The sequence below is a fragment of the Perca flavescens genome, chromosome 18 (assembly GCF_004354835.1).
Source record: "Perca flavescens isolate YP-PL-M2 chromosome 18, PFLA_1.0, whole genome shotgun sequence".
Taxonomy (NCBI): Eukaryota; Metazoa; Chordata; class Actinopteri; order Perciformes; family Percidae; genus Perca; species Perca flavescens.
The window spans coordinates 11320091-11341548 of NC_041348.1; the positions used below are offsets into that span (position 1 = coordinate 11320091).

The window sequence follows — 21458 nt, forward strand, 5'->3', positions numbered from 1 at the left end:
TGGTTCCCTAAATCTTAGTTAGAAACAAACCAAAAACTAACGTTTTAGGGAACGTTCCCTCAGGGTTATATCACATGTGAACTATTTCCCTTTCTGATTTAAGAGGCATTTCTCTGTCTCACTCTTTTTTTCATTTTCCTCTTCTTTTACCCTTAGGGAGGGACGTGACGTAAAAGCTCCCAAATGAAACTGTAAAACCTGTCTTCCCAGTTGGACACCAGTGGGTGTGTGTATTTCATCACAGTAGCATGTTGATATTTACGTTCTTGTGTGACTGAAGCATTTGGTGACAACTTCACGAGCGAGTCTAACAGACTTTGGACTAGCTTTCTGGCGGTCTAACGTTACAGTCTATTGAGCTTGAGTTACCAAAATGGCAGTTTTCCATGTAATTTTGAGCTGGACTGCTTTGTTTCTGCTCTTTCTGATTTTCATATCGTTTCTTGGTTATTGCTTATATGTTAAACACATTCATACGAAATATGACCACATACCCGGGCCACCGAGAGACAAGTAAGTTAACGTTAAGTGCATGGTGGTTTGTCGTTAAGTTGATTCTAGCGCTATAACGTTGTTTGTTTTCATGTCACCTAACGAGCTAACATTAGCTAAAACTATTGTGTTGTTGACATTACCTGGCACTTTGGGATTTTTTTTCGCCCACAGTTTTCTCTTCGGACATTCACCAACCTTTTTAAGGGTAATGAGAAAAGGCGACATCATTCACGACACGTTTCTGGAATGGTAAGCACAATTATGTTTCATGCATTTGGTTAAGACAAAAGTAGGTTATGTGAATATTAAACACTTAAATGGAAAAATGTCAACTCGGAACAAACGCCATGCAGGCCCCGTGTACCAGATATATAGTGCTTAACTTGTGGTGCGCTAGTTATAATTACCTGTAATAACGATATGACATGTCATTTACAGGGCCGAGACATATGGGCCTGTTTGCAGAATAAATGTTCTGCATTACGTTGCGCTCATTGTGACCTGCCCAAAAGCGACCAAGGTAAACACAGCACCTTACATATTACAATTATGTTGCATAAGCATCAACAAACAGAGTAAAAGTGCAGCTAGTCCTGCTTTGGTAAAAAATGTCCCTATGGTGCCAACTATTATCCTTTTGGGTAAAAATGGATAAGCATACTGTATATCTTGATAATATTAACATTAAAAACACGTTGTCTTTCAATGTTCGCTCTTGTGATTGGCTCTGTTTCAGGAGATCCTGATGTCCCCAAAGTATCCAAAAGATAGATTCTACAGCAAAATCTTCAACCTGTTTGGTCAAAGGTAATTTGTCAGACTATCAGATTAGTTATACTTTTCATACTTTTTCATAACAGTGTAATCTGATACTGTCAATGTGTTTTTAATTTCTGAACTGACAACAACTTGTGTTTTCTGTATGTGAGTATTATCAGCCCACTTTTGTTTGGTTCCCTTTACTCTTTTGTTTTGCCGAATCATTTACAATCTTCTATAGCTATTTTGAATGTCCTGTGTTCCACGTCTCTTTTCAAGGTTCCTAGGTAATGGCCTGGTAACAGCAAGAGATCATGAGAAGTGGTATAAACAGCGGCGGATCATGGACCCTGCGTTCAGCAGCTTGTGAGTTATTTAATAATCAGAAAGATGGAATCAACTATCTGCTCAACCTTCATTTTATATGCAGTGTTTGCAATCATTCAGTTTAGATTGTGGGTATCTTTTGCTCTTTATTCTTTTGGAGAACATTGTCCAATTGTATGTCCTGCTAGTCCACTGTCTAAAACTACTACATTTCCAGGTATTTGAAAGGTCTAACTGGCACCTTCAACGAGAGGGCAGAGAAACTGATGACTACACTTACAGATGTCGCTGATAACATGACAGAGGCCAGCATGCTCCACCTCATGAACTCTGTTACCCTTGATGTTATTGCTAAGGTATTGTGCTATAGTCTGTTTTACGTCTTCCACAGCAGTAATGATCCAAAAAGTTTTTCTTGCATGTGACAAAAGCACCAGCTTATGACAAAAGTTAAAAAAAGAAAAAAAAGAAGAAGGTATAATCAAGTTGCAACTACCTTATTTTCTTGATAACTCTCAGGTTGCATTTGGAGTGGATTTAGACCTGCAGAAAGATAGATCAATTTTCCCTAAAGCCATCGAGACATGTCTGAAAGGGATGCTCTACACAGCCAGAGACCTCTTCTATGAGGTATGACTTCACTACAGATTTGTAAGGAGTTTGTGTGGTGACGATATTATAAACTGTTTGCGATCCTCAAATCTTGCATTTCCAGTACAAGCTGAAGAACCGACCATTCATTAAGAAAGTGAGGGAAGCTTGCCGCCTGCTGCGCACAACTGGAGCCAAGTGGATTAATGACCGAAAGACTGCCATGCAAAACGGCGATGACGTCCCCAAGGACATCCTCACACAGATCATCAAAACAGCTGGCAAAGGTTATGGTCCCTAAAGTTTGATAAGAATTTTTTGTTGCATTCTAATCCTTAATTTGACTGGACAGCTGAAGACAGGAAAAGGGAGAGAGAGGCAAGGCAAGACAGCTTTACTTGTATAGCACATTTCAGCAACAGGGCAATTCAAAGTGCTTTACATAAAACATTAAAGAGCAGTTAAAAACAATTAAACAATTAAAAAGATAGATAAAAGATAAGATAAAAACAAGAATAAAATACAAGAATAAAAGTTACAGTGCAGTATAACAAATTAATTAACAATTATTTAAAGATAGGCAACATCAAAAAGAAAGGTCTTCAGCCTGATTTAAAAGAACTGAGAGTTGTGGCTGTCACTTATAATAAACACCACATTTATTCAGTTCAAACTTTTAATAAGTACACTGCTAGCTAGGACTCACGTGTCCCCCATCTTCAACACACCAACTGAAGCACACACCACCCATGCACTAAGTACCATCTGCTGTAGTGAACAGTTTAGAGGGGAAATAACATGTTACCAATCTCCCTGTACTTTAAACAAACAAAAGAATACAAAGAAAGATGTTATATATATGAAAAAAAACTTATACAACAATGGCCACAGTTATTACAAATTAAAATAAAACTTTTGTTGCATATGCAAATGAAATGTTCAGTGCTTTTAGATGTCCTTTTGTTCTTAGCTTTGTGTCCACAGTCCTTAAATGAGTGCTTTCAATGTCACCACAGCCCCTACTGAGTGCTTTTAATAACACCAGAGCTGATGCTCCCTTTTTGGTAAGACAGTCAGCGAGTTGAGTTTTTGTGTCTGACCAGAGCATTTTCTTTATCTTCTTACTCTGTATGAGCTCGTTAATGCTGCTTATTTCTGGCCTTAGTCTTTTTTCAGTGACCTGTTTTGTTGACTTAAGGGCATCAAACAGAGAGTGATTGTCTGCCACACAGACCAACGGTGGAGCATTAAGTTCAGCATTTCCACATGTTAACTCAGAAAAGAGGGTAGCCAGAGTTGTGCTTTTGGCACTATACCACTAGGATTTTCTTTGAGACTACAGACCCATCTGGTAGAGACACACTTTTGACCTGCATCATCAACTTCCTCAAAGTCATTGTTTTTGTACTCATTCATTGTTTCGTTCTGTTTGGCTGCATCAAATGAAATGTGTTTTGTTATGAGTACGTCAGTCTCCATTTCAGATTCAATGTTAAGATTATCAACACTTGACATACTGTATCAACCTACTCCTTTTGTCTATCACTGGCATCAGGTTCAACATGTTGTAGATAAAACCAATTTTTGTGCCTTCCAGAAGCCTTGCCTGCTCGGCCTAAAACCTTGGCTTTCTGTAGATGCCCATCACCAGGTTTAATAGATGTCACAGTCTGTCCTGTTTTTAACTTTACACCAGCAGAAGAGACAGAGTTACCACTCTGGGTCATTGTAGGATGAACCACTTCTCCTGTATTCTTCCCCCTGTCACTGGTGTTGCCCTGTTCGCTGTCTGTTTTCTTCACTATCTGAGCTTTCTGCTACATTGTTTAAACTGCCTATGTTGCTTGCTGTCTCTCTGCTGTCTTGCACAGTTGGCTTATCCTGAGATTACCGTGTAAGAGAGCAACATCAGTCGCCACAACCTTGGAAATGTTCAGACCCTTGGAGATAATCAAGTCCAGAGTGTGCCCCTTATTGTGGGTTGGCTCCGTCACATGCTGAGTCAGTCCATAGTTCTCAAAAACACAACAAAGTTCATTGGTCCCTCTGTCCTGGGGGTTGTCAACATAAGTGTTAAAATCACCAGCAATAATTACACCGTCAAAGTTAATACAGATTATAGACAGCAGTTCAGTGAAGTCATCGAAGGAGGTTGCACAGTATTTAGGTGGCCTGTAGATATTTAGAAATATAGCTTGAGGGGAGGACCTTAGCTGAAGAGCCACATATTCAAAAGAGGCAAAATTTCCATGTGATATTTTCCGTACATTGGAATGAGTCATTAAACAAAATGGCGACTCCACCTCCTTTCTTATTCACTCTATTCTCACTCATAAAAGTGAAGTTAGGGGGGAGCTGACTCGATGGGAACAGCAGCACTGTTATTATAGTCCAACCAGGTTTCAGTTAAAAAAAAAAAAAAAATCATTTATTAAAAATGATTTTCCTGCCAAAAACCTGACGTTTAGTAAGGCTAGTGTTAGGGTGTTAAAATAATGATCTGTCTAATTAATTTTTTTCTGATGTCATTTTGCCCTCTGAGAGAGGGGGAATGACATGCAGCAAAGGGCCGTGGGTCGGAATCAAACCTGCGTCCGCTGAAGATACCAAGAAAGTTTAAACTTCTCTCTGTTGTCTGTTGGTCATGGCAGTTGCAAACAATGGTCTTGGTGGTTTAGTGCCTAAATTAAAGCAGACTATTTATTTTAAACCGTGGAGAATGGTATGAGAAAAAATAGAAGAACTACATGTAAACTACAATCATCTTTATCTCAACATGTCATGTGCATCATTACCATTCCATAGTATTAGATTCGCAGAGCAGAAGTGCAGTGTTAGCTACTACCTGTTCACAATCAGATACAGTGGATAGGACAGGCCAGTTAATATGCATGTATAAATGAGTTCAACTTTCAGTCCAACATGGATTTTAATGTTACAAATGATATGATAAGATAATGAGGTATATTGGTTTACTTATTCATTTTTCTTTTGTTATTATTCCAGAGGAAAGCATGACTAAAGAAGACGAAGAGTTGATGTTGGACAATTTTGTGACATTTTTCATTGCGGGTGAGTCTGTGTTGTCTCTGCTTTGATGTGTGGAATGATCCAAAAAGGAGCTTGAAGCTGTGCTTCTTAGTGAGGCTAACAATGTTAAAGGGACACTTTCAATAAAACATTCTTATCTAGAATGGCAACTATCCACCAGTTTAGGTGTGAATTCTGGACACATTGGGAGTTAAAAATTACTTTTCAAGTATAGTGACATAGTTATTCACAAAAATCCATGTATGTCTGTGTATTATTATTATTATTATTATTATTATCATCACCACCACTTATATTTAATTCATACATTTTATTGTGTTTTTGATGAACTGTTCCTTTAAGCACAACTTTGGGGTTTTGAAGGTGATGTTCTAACATTTTAGGGCAAGAAACAACTGCTAATCAACTGGCTTTTTGCATCATGGAACTTGGGAGACATCCTGACATTCTGGAGAAGTAAGAACCAAAAATGAGGTGCAAAACTGTTTCACATTGTCACTTTTGAATACTGGTTTCTTCAGTTGGGTTTTTATTTCTCAGAGTGAAGAAAGAGGTGGATGATGTTGTTGGGATGAAACAGGAGATCAGTTATGATGATCTGGGACAACTGGTCTACCTCTCACAGGTACATGAAGTTAGGGAAAAGATGGTTTAGCTCTTTAGGACTGAATCACGTTGTGAATCACTGACTCTCAAGTTAGCCTATACAATAAGTGTTCTTGTTTTCAATATGAAAAACTAAACCAAGATTTGCCTCCTCACTGTAATTCTACTTAAATGTACTTGAATACATTTCATTTTTTAAGAAATTGACCCAAGATCACACTGTAACCTCCTCCCAGGTGCTGAAAGAGACTCTGAGGATGTACTCGACAGTTCCAGTCACATCTCGTGAAATACTGGAAGATATTGTCATCGATGGTATCCACATACCTGGAGGAGTCTCGTGTTTTGTGAGTACCTCTAAAGCGGGAAGTGTGTCAGAGTAAGTTAAAGCGGTAGGGTGCGGTTTGCCGTCAGACCGGGGAAGGGGATGGCTATTTGCCACATGGCGAGTAAATGTACCAAAGTAGTTCTGTTTTTCAGTCTTCATTTTGGCGAAAGTGCAGCTACTTTCTTTTGTTCCTCTGCTGTCTGCATGGGGGGGGACCGACACACGCAAACACTGGCGCACACACACCAGACGCCAGCCACCACGTCACTTCTGTTTACGGATATCTATCGTTTAACCTCGGGTTAATTAATTAGCTATTTAGTGGCGATTTTTGGCAGCCAGCCTTCCAAAAGATGGAACAATGACATGAAATGTTAACCGATCATCAACCATTGACCGACAAGCAGGAAACGGAGTCTTAGTGCACCTGTCAGGGAGGCTCTGACACATTTTCCGCACTCTGTGTCCGCGGACAGCTGTAGGTTCGTACCGGTTAATGTTCTGTGCATTGTCGGACACGTGCATTTATGTCCAAGCCTGTGTCCACCGCCTCCACCTGCAGGTTGTCAACTGTGTGGTAACGTAGTTAAGGCGGCAGGCGTGTGTTGCTTAGGCGGCTGCCTTAGCTCCAATGTGCAAATGTCCGGTTTTCACAGTTTTTCATGGGACCATTAAGCGCATACTTAAATTGACTGGCGCTTTGCACACAATACTACGGTACTTTGTTGTATGACGTAATTCCCGAGAGGCTGCCTTATAGGCGGCTCTGCCCAGAGCAGACAGCGGAGCAGCATTGCACACAAAATGCCGAAGCGTTTCCTGCTGAAGATTTCCCACCCTGGTCAGAAAACACAGGGGAGACACTTTGTTTCTCTCACTATGACTCTAGAGTCGTACTCGCTCGCCGTCACTCTCACTTCTCCCTCGCTCCATCACCCACTCCCCACACACACAAACGTGCCGGCTCGACGCACACACCAGCGCACAAATATAAACATCAGGCCACTTACGTTGGCTACGCCGAAAGCTCTGCGTGGAGCCTGCGCACAACCATAACACAAGACTAGTGCAGCTAGAGCAGCTTCACAGTTGAACTGCAAAAAAAATGTCCCACGTACCGTCCCGGTCGGGACCGGACAAGTGGGAGGCGGAGTGCACCGTGTGCAAAGCTGGCACATGTTTCAGTGTCTTTATTATTTATCTTATTACATTGAAAAGGTATTAAGAGATATTTAGTTGAAGCTGGATTTTCTAACACAGAAGAGGTCATATTTAGAACATTATTTCATATTATTTATTTTAAGAGAGAGCTATTATTTTGTTACAGGCTGTTAAAGATTTTATTTTATTTTATTACAGAAGTTATTTTTGCACCATTGAGGCACAATAAAGCATGTTCATTAACCTCTGAGAAGCCTGTCTGGATTTTTTCTCAAGGCCGTGCCGAAAATTTGGTCACCCTAACATAAGCACAATGGCACCTATCACTTAAAAAAAAAAAAACACACACACACACACACACACACACACACACACACACACAACGAAAGTTGTTTTTAGAATACTGACAAAGCATTAAAAAAGGTCTCTGAAAACACACACTGACCAGCCTCACAACAACACTGCTCTCCAAACACCAATCAGACTAAAGCAAATCATAACACACTGTAAAAAAAATCTGTCTGCAACATTGGAAAGAAGAAACTAAAAGCCAAAGTAGATCAGAATGTTATCTGGCCCTCAAAAGAGATGATGAATTAGCAGAATATCTCTCTACTGTCAGAGATAGAATGCAGAGACATATCCTAACAAAGTACAAGCTCAGTGACCACAAACTGGCAATCAAAACAGGAAGACACAAAAATCATGGCAACAAACAGAAAACACTTAAATGTGGTCACTGTTTGACAGGAGAGGTTGATACAAAGCTCCTCTCCTGCAATATAAAACCTCCAGTAACACAAGGAACATTCATTTTAACAAGTTCAACTCTGTAATCTCAGATTTGATAGCGCTGAATGACTTCTCAAAATTAAAAAATACTCCTGGGAGAAGGAGACAGGGCATACAGTATCTTGGTGCCCAAAATGTATCAACATGCCACAACCCGAGGGACAGTGAATATTGATCTGCTATCAAAATGTTTTGAAATTTAGTTCAGCTCCCATGCGACTGGGAGAATGGAGAAATTCTTCAAGGACCCGCTGACATTTGATCCAGACAGATTTCACCCAGATGCTCCCAAGTAAGTAGCATACAAGTTTTCACAAAATGACACATTTTATTTTTAGTCTTAACATTTTAGAATACTGATTGTTGTCCCAGATGAAAGGAGGGAAACATTGTACATTAAGTGATGCTGTCTCTTATCTGTTTTACAAGGCCGTATTATTGCTACTTCCCCTTTGCACTCGGCCCACGCTCATGCCTAGGACAGAACTTTGCTCAGGTGGGTGATGTTATTAATAGTCAACACACAAAAAAGCATAACAACGCATGAAGTTAACTCAGTGTGTGTTGGTGCAATTGCAGATGGAGGCTAAAGTGGTGATGGCCAAGCTGCTCCAGAGGTTTGACTTCACCCTTGTTCCGGGACAGACCTTTGATATAATGGACACTGGCACACTCAGGCCAAAGAGTGGAGTGGTGTGCTCTGTCAGACACAGGGATCAAAACAAGTAAATGGTCTTACAGGGTCGTATAACATGAGAAGAAACAAAAATGGTTCACGTGGTGTGTATGGGTTTTTGGGTTACTGAGACTAGCTTACTGTCTGCAGCTTTGGACTCCTGCCTTAGCCAAAAGCATCTTATGCTGCAGAGTTGTTTGATCACTGTTCTGTGAATGTTTAGCCTTTATATAGAACATAGTATGATCAGTGCTGGTTTTGATGAAACAAACAGTATATCCACATGCAGTTATGAGGATGTATTGCCCCTTGTGGCATACAGTTTTCTGTATCTGTTATTATTGACCACTAATAAGCATTATGGGGAAACAAACTAACCACTTTTCCTTCTGTTATTATCAGTTGAATTTGCTGTAACTAGCCCTTTGTATCTCGGTGTAACTGCTCTTCTATACCCACTAAGCTTCTAAACTTGTTTTGTGCCTTTAACACTGATATACAAATGATGAATTAAACATTTCTAAACTAATGAAAAAAATATAACCATTTGACACATTATAGTTTTTTAGAATCAGCTTTATTGGTTTTGTACACATACAGATGTTTTTCTGCTGCAGAAATAACTTTGTTTGTTTTGCACTTCAATAAACTAATGATTAATTTAATGCCTGACGATGTGATTTTATTCCATGCTGTTTATGTACTCAACCTGCTGTGTCTGGCTGGTACTGACAGTGTACACACGGGGGCGGTGTGACCTTGCAAAAGAAATCTAAACAGCACCTGTTAAGCTACAAATTCATTAGAACTTATCTTAGCTCTTCTTAGCTTTTTTAGATGTAATACAAGTTGAGTAGAGAATCACAGTTTAGTCAGAGGCTGATCTTCATACAAGGGCTGTTAAAGTCAAAGTTTTAATTTAGAAACTATTAGTAATTAGGCCAGTTAATTAAATAACTTTTAATTAAAATTGCTTAGAAATGAACAAATACAAAAAAATAACTAGCTTTTACTAACAACAGTCGAACAGTTTGTAAAAAGTAAAAGCTAAATATATCCTACACAAAACGCTTTAAATATGTGTTTATTATTTTATACAGTTCATGGCAATACATTACTGTTTAAAATAGACATTCTCCAGTGCTATTTTATTTTTTTTAAATGAATGATGTGTTTTTTTCATTCCTGAACTCGTTACTGTTCCTTTAAGAGGGCTGAGCCTGCGCCCTGTGAGGCGCCACCGCTCATCTACCTGCTGCCCACTCCTCTGCCATGTCTTGATTGGCCGTCTTGGCCGAAATCCTCTTGAATGATTTCAAACCCGAGTGTTTGGACGAGAAGGAGGCCCTTTATATCTCTATGGCTCTGGGTCCTGTCTGCTAATTCTGAGCTGGCTGAGTGGAGGCTTGAACTGTTCCAAAGGGAAATGCTGACACATAATGCGCTTTAGTTATTGGACACTTTACATTTTCTTTCATGTTACTGGACACTTTACATTTTCGGCCATTAACTTAATCAAGGTTTGTTAACATTTTAATTCTTTAAAATTAGTTAGTTTTTTTTAATATTTAATTTAATTTTTTTTACTTTTTTTATTCATCCTCGACGTTGAGACCGAGTCAAGTATTTAGTTTGACAGTTTCCCCGGATCACGATCAGGTCAAATCAGCCGGCACTAAATTTGTAATGCGCTCTTATAACGGTACGCGTGGTAAATGCATTCAAACGGCCCAGCTCGAGTAGCGAAGTTAGGGAGATGATACACATGGTAGTACTTCCGGTTTTCAAAAGAAGGTGTTAATACAACTTACATTTAAAAACTAGGTTAATGGATTATATTCACCTTAAGTGAAATATATGTAACCTGTGCCTGCCTTTATACAAAACAAATAAGTAAATTGTGAAAGGAATGTATATTTTGAGTTTTACAAGAATACAACATTAACAAGGAATAATTCCAGACAATGATTTTTGTCAGGGGACACCTCTGACTGCACCCATATTTAAAATCAAGCAATTAAAATGGTATACATTTTGAGATTTTAGGAAGTAAAAGTCCCATATTTCTAGGGTAAAATGAAGTCAAATCTGAAACTTAAGGTGCCATAAAAAGACTTTGTTCCATAGTTCCAGGTAATGACTGATATATTTGAGTAGAGGACATCTTTGACTACACCCATACTGAAAATGAAACATTTTTACAGTATAATTTGGGAGATTTCTGGAAGCAAAGTCCCATACTTGTGATGTAAAACGCGTCAAAATATGAAATTGGAGGTGCCATAAAAAAACTTTTGTCCATAGTTCCAGGCAATGACTGATATATTTGAGTACAGGGCATCACTTAATACCATCATACTGAAAGTCATACAATTTTACTGTATAAATATGGAGATTTTGGGAAGCAAAGTCCCATACTTGTGCTGTAAAACGAGTCAAAATATGAAATTTGAGGTGCCATAAAAAGACTTTGGTCCATAGTTCCAGGCAATGACTGATATATTTGAGTAGAGGACATCTTTGACTACACCCATACTGAAAATGAAAAACTTTCACTGTATAATTTTGGAGATTTTTGGAAGCAAAGTCCGATACTTCTGTTGTAAAACGAGTCATAATATCAAATTTGAGGTGCCATAAAAGGACTTTGGTCCATAGTTCCAGGCAATGACTGATATATTTGAGTACAGGGCATCACTTAATACCATCATACTGAAAATCATACAATTTTACTGTATAAATATGGAGATTTTGGGAAGCAAAGTCCCATACTTGTGCTGTAAAACGAGTCAAAATATGAAATTTGAGGTGCCATAAAAAGACTTTGGTCCATAGTTCCAGGCAATGACTGATATATTTGAGTAGAGGACATCTTTGACTACACCCATACTGAAAATGAAAAACTTTCACTGTATAATTTTGGAGATTTTTGGAAGCAAAGTCCGATACTTCTGTTGTAAAACGAGTCATAATATCAAATTTGAGGTGCCATAAAAGGACTTTGGTCCATAGTTCCAGGCAATGACTGATATATTTGAGTACAGGGCATCACTTAATACCATCATACTGAAAATCATACAATTTTACTGTATAAATATGGAGATTTTGGGAAGCAAAGTCCCATACTTGTGCTGTAAAACGAGTCAAAATATGAAATTTGAGGTGCCATAAAAAGACTTTGGTCCATAGTTCCAGGCAATGACTGATATATTTGAGTAGAGGACATCTTTGACTACACCCATACTGAAAATGAAAAACTTTCACTGTATAATTTTGGAGATTTTTGGAAGCAAAGTCCGATACTTCTGTTGTAAAACGAGTCATAATATCAAATTTGAGGTGCCATAAAAGGACTTTGGTCCATTGTTCCAGGCAATGACTGATATATTTGAGTACAGGGCATCACTTAATACCATCATACTGAAAATCATACAATTTTACTGTATAAATATGGAGATTTTTGGAAGCAAAGTCTGATACTTCTGTTGTAAAACGAGTCATAATATGAAATTTGAGGTGCCATAAAAAGACTTTGGTCCATAGTTCCAGGAAATGACTGACATATTTGAGTAGAGGACATCTTTGACTACACCCGTACTGAAAATCAAACAATTTTACTGTATAAATATGGAATATTTTGGAAGCAAAGTCCCATACTTGTGCTGTAAAATGAGTCAAAATATGAAATTTGAGGTGCCATAAAAAGACTTTGGTCCATAGTTCCTGGAAATGACTGACATATTTGATTACAGGGCATCACTTTATACCATCATACTAAAAATCATACAATTTTACTGTATAAATATGGAAATTTCTGGAAGCAAAGTTCCATACTTGTGATGTAAAACGAGTCAAAATATGAAATTTGAGGTGCCATAAAAAGACTTTGGTCCATAGTTCCAGGTAATGACTGACATAGTTGAGACAGGAAATGTGGGACTAAACCCAAACCAAACAATTGTACTGCTTAAAATGATTTGCTACAGAACTTTGAGAAAATCATAACACTGATCCATAATTCATCCATCCATCCATCCATCTTCATCCGCTTATCCGGTGTCGGGTCGCGGGGTGAGCAGCTCCAGCAGAGGACCCCAAACTTCCCTTTCCCGAGCAACATTAACCAGCTCCGACTGGGGGATCCCGAGGCGTTCCCAGGCCAGGTTGGAGATATAATCCCTCCACTTGTATGCTACTTACTTGGGAGTTGGGCCACGCCTCCTCATTTAAATTGACACCTGTCACTTCTAAATGAAAAGCTTAATATTAAATAGATAATATTAGATTTAGAAATCTAAAAGGTGAATTTTAAAATGTCAATACCAAATGTAAAACATAAAATTCAAAAGATAAAATGTCAAATTGAAAATTATAAAGGGGAAAGGCTAAAAGATTTTTTTTTATATATATTTGAGATTTTAATTTTAGTATTTCCATTTAAGCTTTTCCATTTCACATTTAATTATGGCATGATTTTGCCTAGTAACATAGTAAAATAATACTAGTTTGAATTAAAATGATTGAAAAAAAAAATTGATCTTGCTTTGTTTTGTCTTTGTACTTTCAATTTGAAATATGAATAAATATTCCCTCCATATTTTTGACTGTAAACAAAAACAATCTCACAAAAATTGCCATATTTATGGTAGCCTAAAGAATGTATAAATCTGAAATTTTTTACTGTTAGAAGGTAAATAGTTTAATCTGGAGACAAATATCTTACAACAGAGTGTTGTTGTACCTTTCGTCAACTTTGAATAAAACCAGAACTCACAGACAGCAGTATTCATTTATTTCAATTAACAGCTTTCATATTTGCAAATGCGGATAACCAAGGCTATAATGCTAGAAAAATATGCAGATTGCAGTTCAGATAAATATATTTTATAAAAATGTTCAGAGAATCACAACTAATGAGATGACATTTAATCAAATATATTATTCCTTATGGATCAGTGTTATGATTTTCTCAAAGTTCTGTAGCAAATCATTTTAAGCAGGACAAATGTTTGGTTTGGGTTTAGTCCCACATTTCCTGTACTCAACTGTGTCATTCATTGCCTGGAACTATGGACCAAAGTGTTTTTATGGCACCTCCAATTTCATATTTTGACTCGTTTTACATCACAAGTATGGGACTTTGCTTCCAAAAATCTCCATATTTATACAGTAAAATTGTATGATTTTCAGTATGATGGTATTAAGTGATGCCCTGTACTCAAATATATCACTCATTGCCTGGAAATATGGACCAAAGTCTTTTTATGGCACCTCAAATTTCATATTTTGACTCGTTTTACAGCACATGTATGGGACTTTGCTTCCAAAAATCTCCAAAATGATACAGTAAAAATGTTTCATTTTCAGTGTGGGTGTAGTCAAAGATGTCCTCTACTCAAATATGTCAGTCATTGCCTGGAACTATGGACCAAAGTGTTTTTATGGCACCTCCAAATTCATATTTTGACTCGTTTTACAGCACAAGTATGGGACTTTGCTTCCAAAAATCTCCAAAATTATACAGTAAAAATGTTTCATTTTCAGTATGACAGTATTAAGTGATGTCCTCTACTCAAATATGTCATTCATTACCTGGAACTATGGACCAAAATCTTTTTATGGCACCTCCAATTTCATATTATGACTCGTTTTACAACAGAAGTATCAGACTTTGCTTCCAACAATCTCCAAAATTATACAGTAATATTGTTTGATTTTCAGTTTGGGTGTAGTCAAAGATGTCCTCTACTCAAATATGTCAGTCATTACCTGGAACTATGGACCAAAGTCTTTTTATTGCACCTTAAGTTTCAGATTTGATGTAATTTTACCCTAGAAATATGGGACTTTTACTTCCTAAAATCTCAAAATTGATACTCGACTTGCACTATCTGGTTTGCGTTTCCCAACACCCTGTCCGCCTATGGGAGGTCGGCTGGTAACACCTTTTATACGTGTAAGTGGGTAACACAGATAATGGAGGAAAAACGCACACACACACACACACACACACACACACACACACACACACACACACACACACACACACACACACACACACACACACACACACACACACACAGGATAGGTCGAGAAAGAGACACGGGGAATTCTCAGCTATGTACTGTCAATGAAAAGCCAGCCTGTCAGGACGTCCCTCATTCCTGGATAAACAAAAGAAGAAGGGGGTCTCTCTCCTCTTGGTGACACAGCAGCAACCCCCGGTTTATAAGACCAGTGCTCTAAACACTGAGCTATACCGTGAACGAACTAGTATGTATGGGGTTCCATGGAACCCCATAAACTAGCACTGTTATTAGTACAATACAAATCTGAAGGTGTGAAAGGTGTTCCGGAAGTTGTTTTGCCACAATTATTGAACTACTTCACGAACGAGTCTAATAACAGACTTTGGACTAGCTTTCTGGCGGTCTAACGTTACAGTCTATTGAGCTTGAGTTACCAAAATGGCAGTTTTCCATGTACTTTTGAGCTGGACTGCTTTGTTTCTGCTCTTTCTGATTTTCATATCGTTTCTTGGTTATTGCTTATATGTTAAACACATTCATACGAAATATGACCACATACCCGGGCCACCGAGAGACAAGTAAGTTAACGTCAAATGCATGGGGGTTTATTAAGTTGATTCTAGCGCTAACGTTTTTTGTTTTCATGTCACCTAGCGAGCTAACATTAGCTAAAACTATTGTGTTGTTGACATTACCTGGCACTTTGGGATTTTTTTTGCCCACAGTTTTCTCTTCGGACATTCACCAACCTTTTTAAGGTTAATGAAAAAAGGCGACATCATTCACGACTTGTTTCTGGAATGGTAAGCACAATTATGTTTCATGCATTTGGTTAAGACAAAAGTAGGTTATGTATATTATAAATAACACAGAACAAACGCCATGCAGGCCCCAGGTACCAGATATAAAACAAAATGGTCAAAAGCCAAGTCTAAAACTTGTCTAAAACTCGAGCCAGGTAAAATGTCTGTCATGTGTTTCTATCACGGTGTTAGCAAGTCACAATTACATCTCATATCTATTCTATGATGGTACCTGGGACCTGACTTGACGGCGTTGGTTCAGATTTTTTGCATTGGATTTTTGGATATTCTGCTTAACCCGTGGTGCGCTAGTTATAATTACCTGTAATAACGATAAAAGGACATGTCATTTACAGGGCCGAGACATATGGGCCTGTTTGCAGAATAAATATTCTGCATTACGTTGCGCTCATTGTGACTTGCCCAGAAGCGACCAAGGTAAACACAGCACCTTACAGTAGTTATATAACCATCATGTTGCATAATGATTGCACAATAAACAGTGTAAAAGTGCCCATAAAGACAGCTTTGGTAAAAACAATGTCCCTACAGTGCCAACTATTGTCCTTTTGGGTAAAAATGGATAAGCAATATCTTGATAATATTAACATTAAAAACACGTTGTCTTTCAATGTTCGCTCTTGTGATTGGCTCTATTTCAGGAGATCATGATGTCCCCTAAGTATCCAAAAGATATGTTCTACAGCAAAATCTTCAACCTGTTTGGTCAAAGGTAATTTGTCAGACTATCAGATTAGTTATACTTTTACCTAACCCTTTACTGTTTTGTTATGCCGAATCATTTACAACCTTTTATAGCTATTTTGAATGTCCTGTGTTCCACGTCTCTTTTCAAGGTTCCTAGGTAATGGCCTGGTAACAGCAAGAGATCATGAGAAGTGGTATAAACAGCGGCGGATCATGGACCCTGCGTTCAGCAGCTTGTGAGTTATTTAATAATCACAAAGATGGAATCAACTATCTGCTCAACCTTCATTTTATATCCAGTGTTTGCAATCATTGTAGATTCATTTTAGATTGTGGGTATCTTTTGCTCTTTATTCTTTTGCAGAACATTGTCCAATTGTATGTCCTGCTAGTCCACTGTCTAAAACTACTACATTTCCAGGTATTTGAGAGGTCTAACTGGCACCTTCAACGAGAGGGCAGAGAAACTGATGACTACACTTACAGATGTCGCTGATAACATGACAGAGGCCAGCATGCTCCACCTCATGAACTCTGTTACCCTTGATGTTATTGCTAAGGTATTGTGCTATAGTCTGTTTTACGTCTTCCACAGCAGTAATGATCCAAAAAGTTTTTCTTGCATGTGACCATAGACTGTTAATATTAATGGACAGAGCATGTGTGATGTCACCCATTGATTTGTGGAGATCTGCTATCCGTCGTCGAGTTTGCCGTTACGGGCGCACCATCCTGGTTACGGATGTGACGATTTTAGACGAGAGGGAGGAGTGAGGGAGGAGCCACATTACACACTCTTACCAGCAATCACATCATAGCCACGTCCTAAAACACTCCCTGCTTTATCGCCGATTTTAAAATCAACAAGTCCATAATTCTAAAAATGAACATCATTCTGTGTTGCAGAAGACTTAAAACTAGCGATTGAGACCATAAACTCATTATAAAAATGTTTACTGAGGTAAAAAATCAAGTGAGAAGTGGGTCACTTTCTCATAGACTAGAAACCGACCTCCTTTTGCAACTGCACGTGTCGCCCCCTGCTGGAATTCAGATCCGTATTTGCAGCACTTCACCGAACCGGATGCATTGTCCATTAATATTTACAGTCAATGCATGTGACAAAAGCACCACCTTATGACGAAAGTAAAAAGAAAAAGAAAAAGGTAAAATCAAGTTGTAACTACCTTATTTTCTCGATAACTCTCAGGTTGCATTTGGGGTGGATTTAGACCTACAGAAGGATAGATTAATTTTCCCTAAAGCCATCGAGACATGTCTGAAAGGGATGCTCTACATAGCCAGAGACATCTTCTATGAGGTATGACTTCACTACACATTTGTAAGGAGTTTGTGTGGTGACGATATTAGAAACTGTTTGCGATCCTCAAATCTTGCATTTCCAGTACAAGCTGAAGAACCGACCATTCATTAAGAAAGTGAGGGAAGCTTGCCGCCTGCTGCGCACAACTGGAGCCAAGTGGATTAATGACCGAAAGACTGCCATGCAAAACGGCGATGACGTCCCCAAGGACATCCTCACACAGATCATCAAAACAGCTGGCAAAGGTTATCTAAAGTTTGATTGGATTAGATAAAATGAACTTATAAAGATTATTTTTTGGTGCATTCTAAGCCTTTATTTGACAGGACAGCTAAAGACAGGAAAGGGGAGAGAGAGGGGGAATGACATGCAGCACAGGGCCGTGGGTCGGAATCAAACCTATGTCCGCTGAAGATACCAGATACCAAGAAAGTTTAAACTTCCCCTCTGTTGTCTGTTGGTCATGGCAGTTGCAAACAATGGTCTTGGTGGTTTAGTGCCTAAATTAAAACAGACTATTTATTTTAACTGTGGAGAATGGTATGAGAAAAAATAGAAGAACTACATGTAAACTACAATCATCTTTATCTCAACATGTCATGTGCATCATTACCATTCCATAGTATTAGATTCGCAGAGCAGAAGTGCAGTGTTAGCTACTACCTGTTCACAATCAGATACAGTGGATAGGACAGGCCAGTTAATATGCATGTATAAATGAGTTCAACTTTCAGTCCAACATGGATTTTAATGTTACAAATGATATGATAAGATAACAAGGTATATTGGTTTACTTGTTCATTTTTCTTTTGTTATTATTCCAGAGGAAAGCATGACTAAAGAAGACGAAGAGTTGATGTTGGACAATTTTGTGACATTTTTCATTGCGGGTGAGTCTGTGTTGTCTCTGCTTTGATCAGAATCAGAATCAGAAAAGCTTTATTGCCAAGTATATTTACACACACGAGGGATGTGTCTTGGTATTGTAGGTACAGGTCACATTAAAGCATTAAAGCAACGTGCACAAACACACCGAGTCGCCATATGCGGCGCCATCTCAACTCTCTCCTAACTCTCGCAACAGATACAGCATGACATTGGGAGAGGAGAGGGAAACAAAAAAGCGGCTCTCTGACTATCCTCATAAAGATAAGAACATTGATGTGTGGAATGATCCAAAGAGGCTAACAATGTTAAAGGGACACTTTCAATAAAACATATTTCCCACTTACCTAGAATGGCAACTATCCACCAGTTTAGGTGTGAATTCTGGACACATTGGGAGTTAAATATTACTTTTAAAGTATAGTGACATAGTTATTCACAAAAATCAATGCTCTTATGTCTGTGTATTGTTATTATTATCACCACCACTTATATTTAAATCCTACATTTTATTGTGTTTGTGATTAACTGTGGTTAACTTGTGATTAAGCACAACTTTGGGGTTTTGAAGGTGATGTTGTAACATTTTAGGGCAAGAAACAACTGCTAATCAACTGGCTTTTTGCATCATGGAACTTGGGAGACATCCTGACATTCTGGAGAAGTAAGAACCAAAAATGAGGTGCAAAACTGTTTCACATTGTCACTTTTGAATACTGGTTTCTTCAGTTGGGTTTTTATTTCTCAGAGTGAAGAAAGAGGTGGATGATGTCGTTGGGATGAAACAGGAGATCAGTTATGATGATCTGGGACAACTGGTCTACCTCTCACAGGTACATGAAGTTAGGGAAAAGATGGTTTGGCTCTTTAGGACTGAATCACGTTGTGAATCACTGACACTCAAGTTAGCCTATACAATAAGTGTTCTTGTTTTCAATATGAAAAACTAAACCAAGATTTGCCTCCTCTCTGTAATTCTACTTAAATGTAATTAAATACATTTTATTTTTTAAGAAATTGACCCAAGATCACACTGTAACCTCCTCCCAGGTGCTGAAAGAGACTCTGAGGATGTACTCGACAGCTCCAGGCACATCTCGTGAAATAGTGGAAGATATTGTCATTGATGGTATCCACATACCTGGAGGAGTCTCATGTTTTGTGAGTACCTCTAAAGCAGGAAGTGTGTCAGAACCCAAAAGGTTTTAGAGTTAGTTTTTTATTTATTCATGTACATAAGCACAATGGCACCTATCTCTTAAAAAATCACACAATGAAAGCTGTTTTTAGAATACTGACAAATCATTAAAAAAGGTCTCTGAAAACACACACTCAGACCAGCCTCACAACAACACTGCTCTCCAAACACCGATCAGACTAAAGCAAATCATAACACAATGTAAAGAAATCTATCTGCAACATGGGAAAGAAAAAACTAAAAGCCAAAGTAGATCAGAATGTTATCTGGCCCTCAAAAGAGATTATGAATTATCAGAATATCTCTCTACTGTCAGAGATAGAATGCAGAGACATATCCTAACCAAGTACAAGCTCAGTGACCACAAACTGGCAATCACAACAGGAAGACACAAAAATCATGGCAACAAACAGAAAACAGAACATGTGGTCAATGTTTGACAGTGACCACATGTATATGTGTGTGATATATATATATATATATATATATACTGTTTGACAGGTGAGGTTGAGACAAAGCTCCTCTCCTACAATATAAAACCTCCAGTAACACAGGGAACATTTATTTTAACAAGTTCAACTCTGTAATCTCGGATTTTATAGCAATGAATGACTTCTCAAAATTATTCAACAAGCCACAACCTGAGGGACAGTGAATATTGATCTGCTATCAAAATGTTTTGAAATTTAGTTCAGCTCCCATGCGACTGGGAGAATGGAGAAATTCTTCAAGGACCCGCTGACATTTGATCCAGACAGATTTCACCCAGATGCTCCCAAGTAAGTAGCATACAAGTTTTCACTAAATGACACATTTTATTTTTAGTCTTAACATTTTAGAATACTGATTGTTGTCCCAGATGAAAGGAGGGAAACATTGTACATTAAGTGATGCTGTCTCTTATCTGTTTTACAAGGCCATATTATTGCTACTTTCCCTTTGCACTCGTCCCACGCTCATGCCTAGGACAGAACTTTGCTCAGGTGGGTGATGTTATTAATAGTCAACACACACAAAAACAACAACACATAAAGTTAACTGTGTTAAAGTGTGTGTTGGTGCGATTGCAGATGGAGGCTAAAGTGGTGATGGCCAAGCTGCTCCAGAGGTTTGACTTCACCCTTGTTCCGGGACAGACCTTTGATATAATGGACACTGGCACACTCAGGCCAAAGAGTGGAGTGGTGTGCTCTGTCAGACACAGGGATCAAAACAAGTAAATGGTCTTACAGGGTCGTATAACATGAGAAGAAACAAAAATGGTTCACGTGGTGTGTATGGGTTTTTGGGTTACTTAGACTAGCTTACTGTCTGCAGCTTTGGACTCCTGCCTTAGCCAAAAGCATCTTATGCTGCAGAGTTGTTTGATCACTGTTCTGTGAATGTTTAGTCTTTATATAGAACATAGTATGATCAGTGCTTGTTTTAATGAAATAAACAGTATATCCACATGCAGTTATGAGGATGAATTTCCCCTTGTGGCATACAGTTTTCTGTATCTGTTATTACTGACCACTAATAAGCATTATGGGGAAACAAACTAACCACTTTTCCTTCTGTTATTATCCGTCGAATTTGCTGTAACTAGCCCTTTGTATCTCGGTGTAACTGCTCTTCTATACCCACTAAGCTTCTAAACTTGTTTTGTGCCTTTAACACTGATATACAAATGCTGAATAAAACATTTTTATACAAATGAAATAACTTTGTTTGTTTTGCACTTCA

The 21458-nt window shown here is 38.3% G+C and overlaps 2 protein-coding genes across 3 annotated transcripts; both read left to right on the forward strand.

Annotated features, from left to right (window-relative positions):
- On the forward strand, window positions 1–9451 carry LOC114573152 (cholesterol 24-hydroxylase-like). Its single transcript, XM_028605111.1, has 15 exons — window positions 1–513; window positions 667–744; window positions 934–1015; window positions 1232–1302; window positions 1534–1620; window positions 1799–1937; window positions 2101–2211; window positions 2297–2459; window positions 5179–5244; window positions 5607–5679; window positions 5764–5848; window positions 6066–6176; window positions 8314–8402; window positions 8540–8606; window positions 8690–9451. The coding sequence occupies exons 1-15, from the start codon at window positions 374–376 to the stop codon at window positions 8837–8839; spliced, it is 1512 nt and encodes a 503-aa protein (XP_028460912.1). The 5' UTR covers window positions 1–373; the 3' UTR covers window positions 8840–9451.
- Window positions 9452–10053: 602 nt separating this feature from the next.
- LOC114573151 (cholesterol 24-hydroxylase-like) lies at window positions 10054–21434 on the forward strand. 2 transcript variants are annotated; one of them, XM_028605110.1, is made up of 15 exons: window positions 10054–10306; window positions 15541–15618; window positions 15975–16056; window positions 16281–16351; window positions 16476–16562; window positions 16748–16886; window positions 17537–17647; window positions 17733–17895; window positions 18475–18540; window positions 19127–19199; window positions 19284–19368; window positions 19586–19696; window positions 20424–20512; window positions 20650–20716; window positions 20804–21434. In XM_028605110.1, the coding sequence occupies exons 2-15, from the start codon at window positions 15578–15580 to the stop codon at window positions 20951–20953; spliced, it is 1335 nt and encodes a 444-aa protein (XP_028460911.1). In that variant the 5' UTR covers window positions 10054–10306; window positions 15541–15577; the 3' UTR covers window positions 20954–21434. The 2 variants fall into 2 exon arrangements, with proteins under 2 accessions (XP_028460911.1, XP_028460910.1); XM_028605109.1 differs by lacking the exon at window positions 10054–10306 and adding an exon at window positions 15095–15393.
- Window positions 21435–21458: the final 24 nt, after the last annotated feature.

What these genes read in the sequence shown, in the direction of transcription:
- LOC114573152 (XM_028605111.1), top strand. Translation starts at nt 374, where the DNA reads ATGGCAGTTTTCCATGTAATTTTGAGCTGGACTGCTTTGTTTCTGCTC. An exon ending in CCCTTGATGTTATTGCTAAG is followed by an intron (nt 1,938 to 2,100) that starts GTATTGTGCTAT and finishes GATAACTCTCAG; the next exon opens with GTTGCATTTGGAGTGGATTT. An exon ending in TGTGACATTTTTCATTGCGG is followed by an intron (nt 5,245 to 5,606) that starts GTGAGTCTGTGT and finishes CTAACATTTTAG; the next exon opens with GGCAAGAAACAACTGCTAAT.
- LOC114573151 (XM_028605109.1), top strand. Translation starts at nt 15,254, where the DNA reads ATGGCAGTTTTCCATGTACTTTTGAGCTGGACTGCTTTGTTTCTGCTC. An exon ending in CTTGCCCAGAAGCGACCAAG is followed by an intron (nt 16,057 to 16,280) that starts GTAAACACAGCA and finishes GCTCTATTTCAG; the next exon opens with GAGATCATGATGTCCCCTAA. An exon ending in CATCAAAACAGCTGGCAAAG is followed by an intron (nt 17,896 to 18,474) that starts GTTATCTAAAGT and finishes TTATTATTCCAG; the next exon opens with AGGAAAGCATGACTAAAGAA.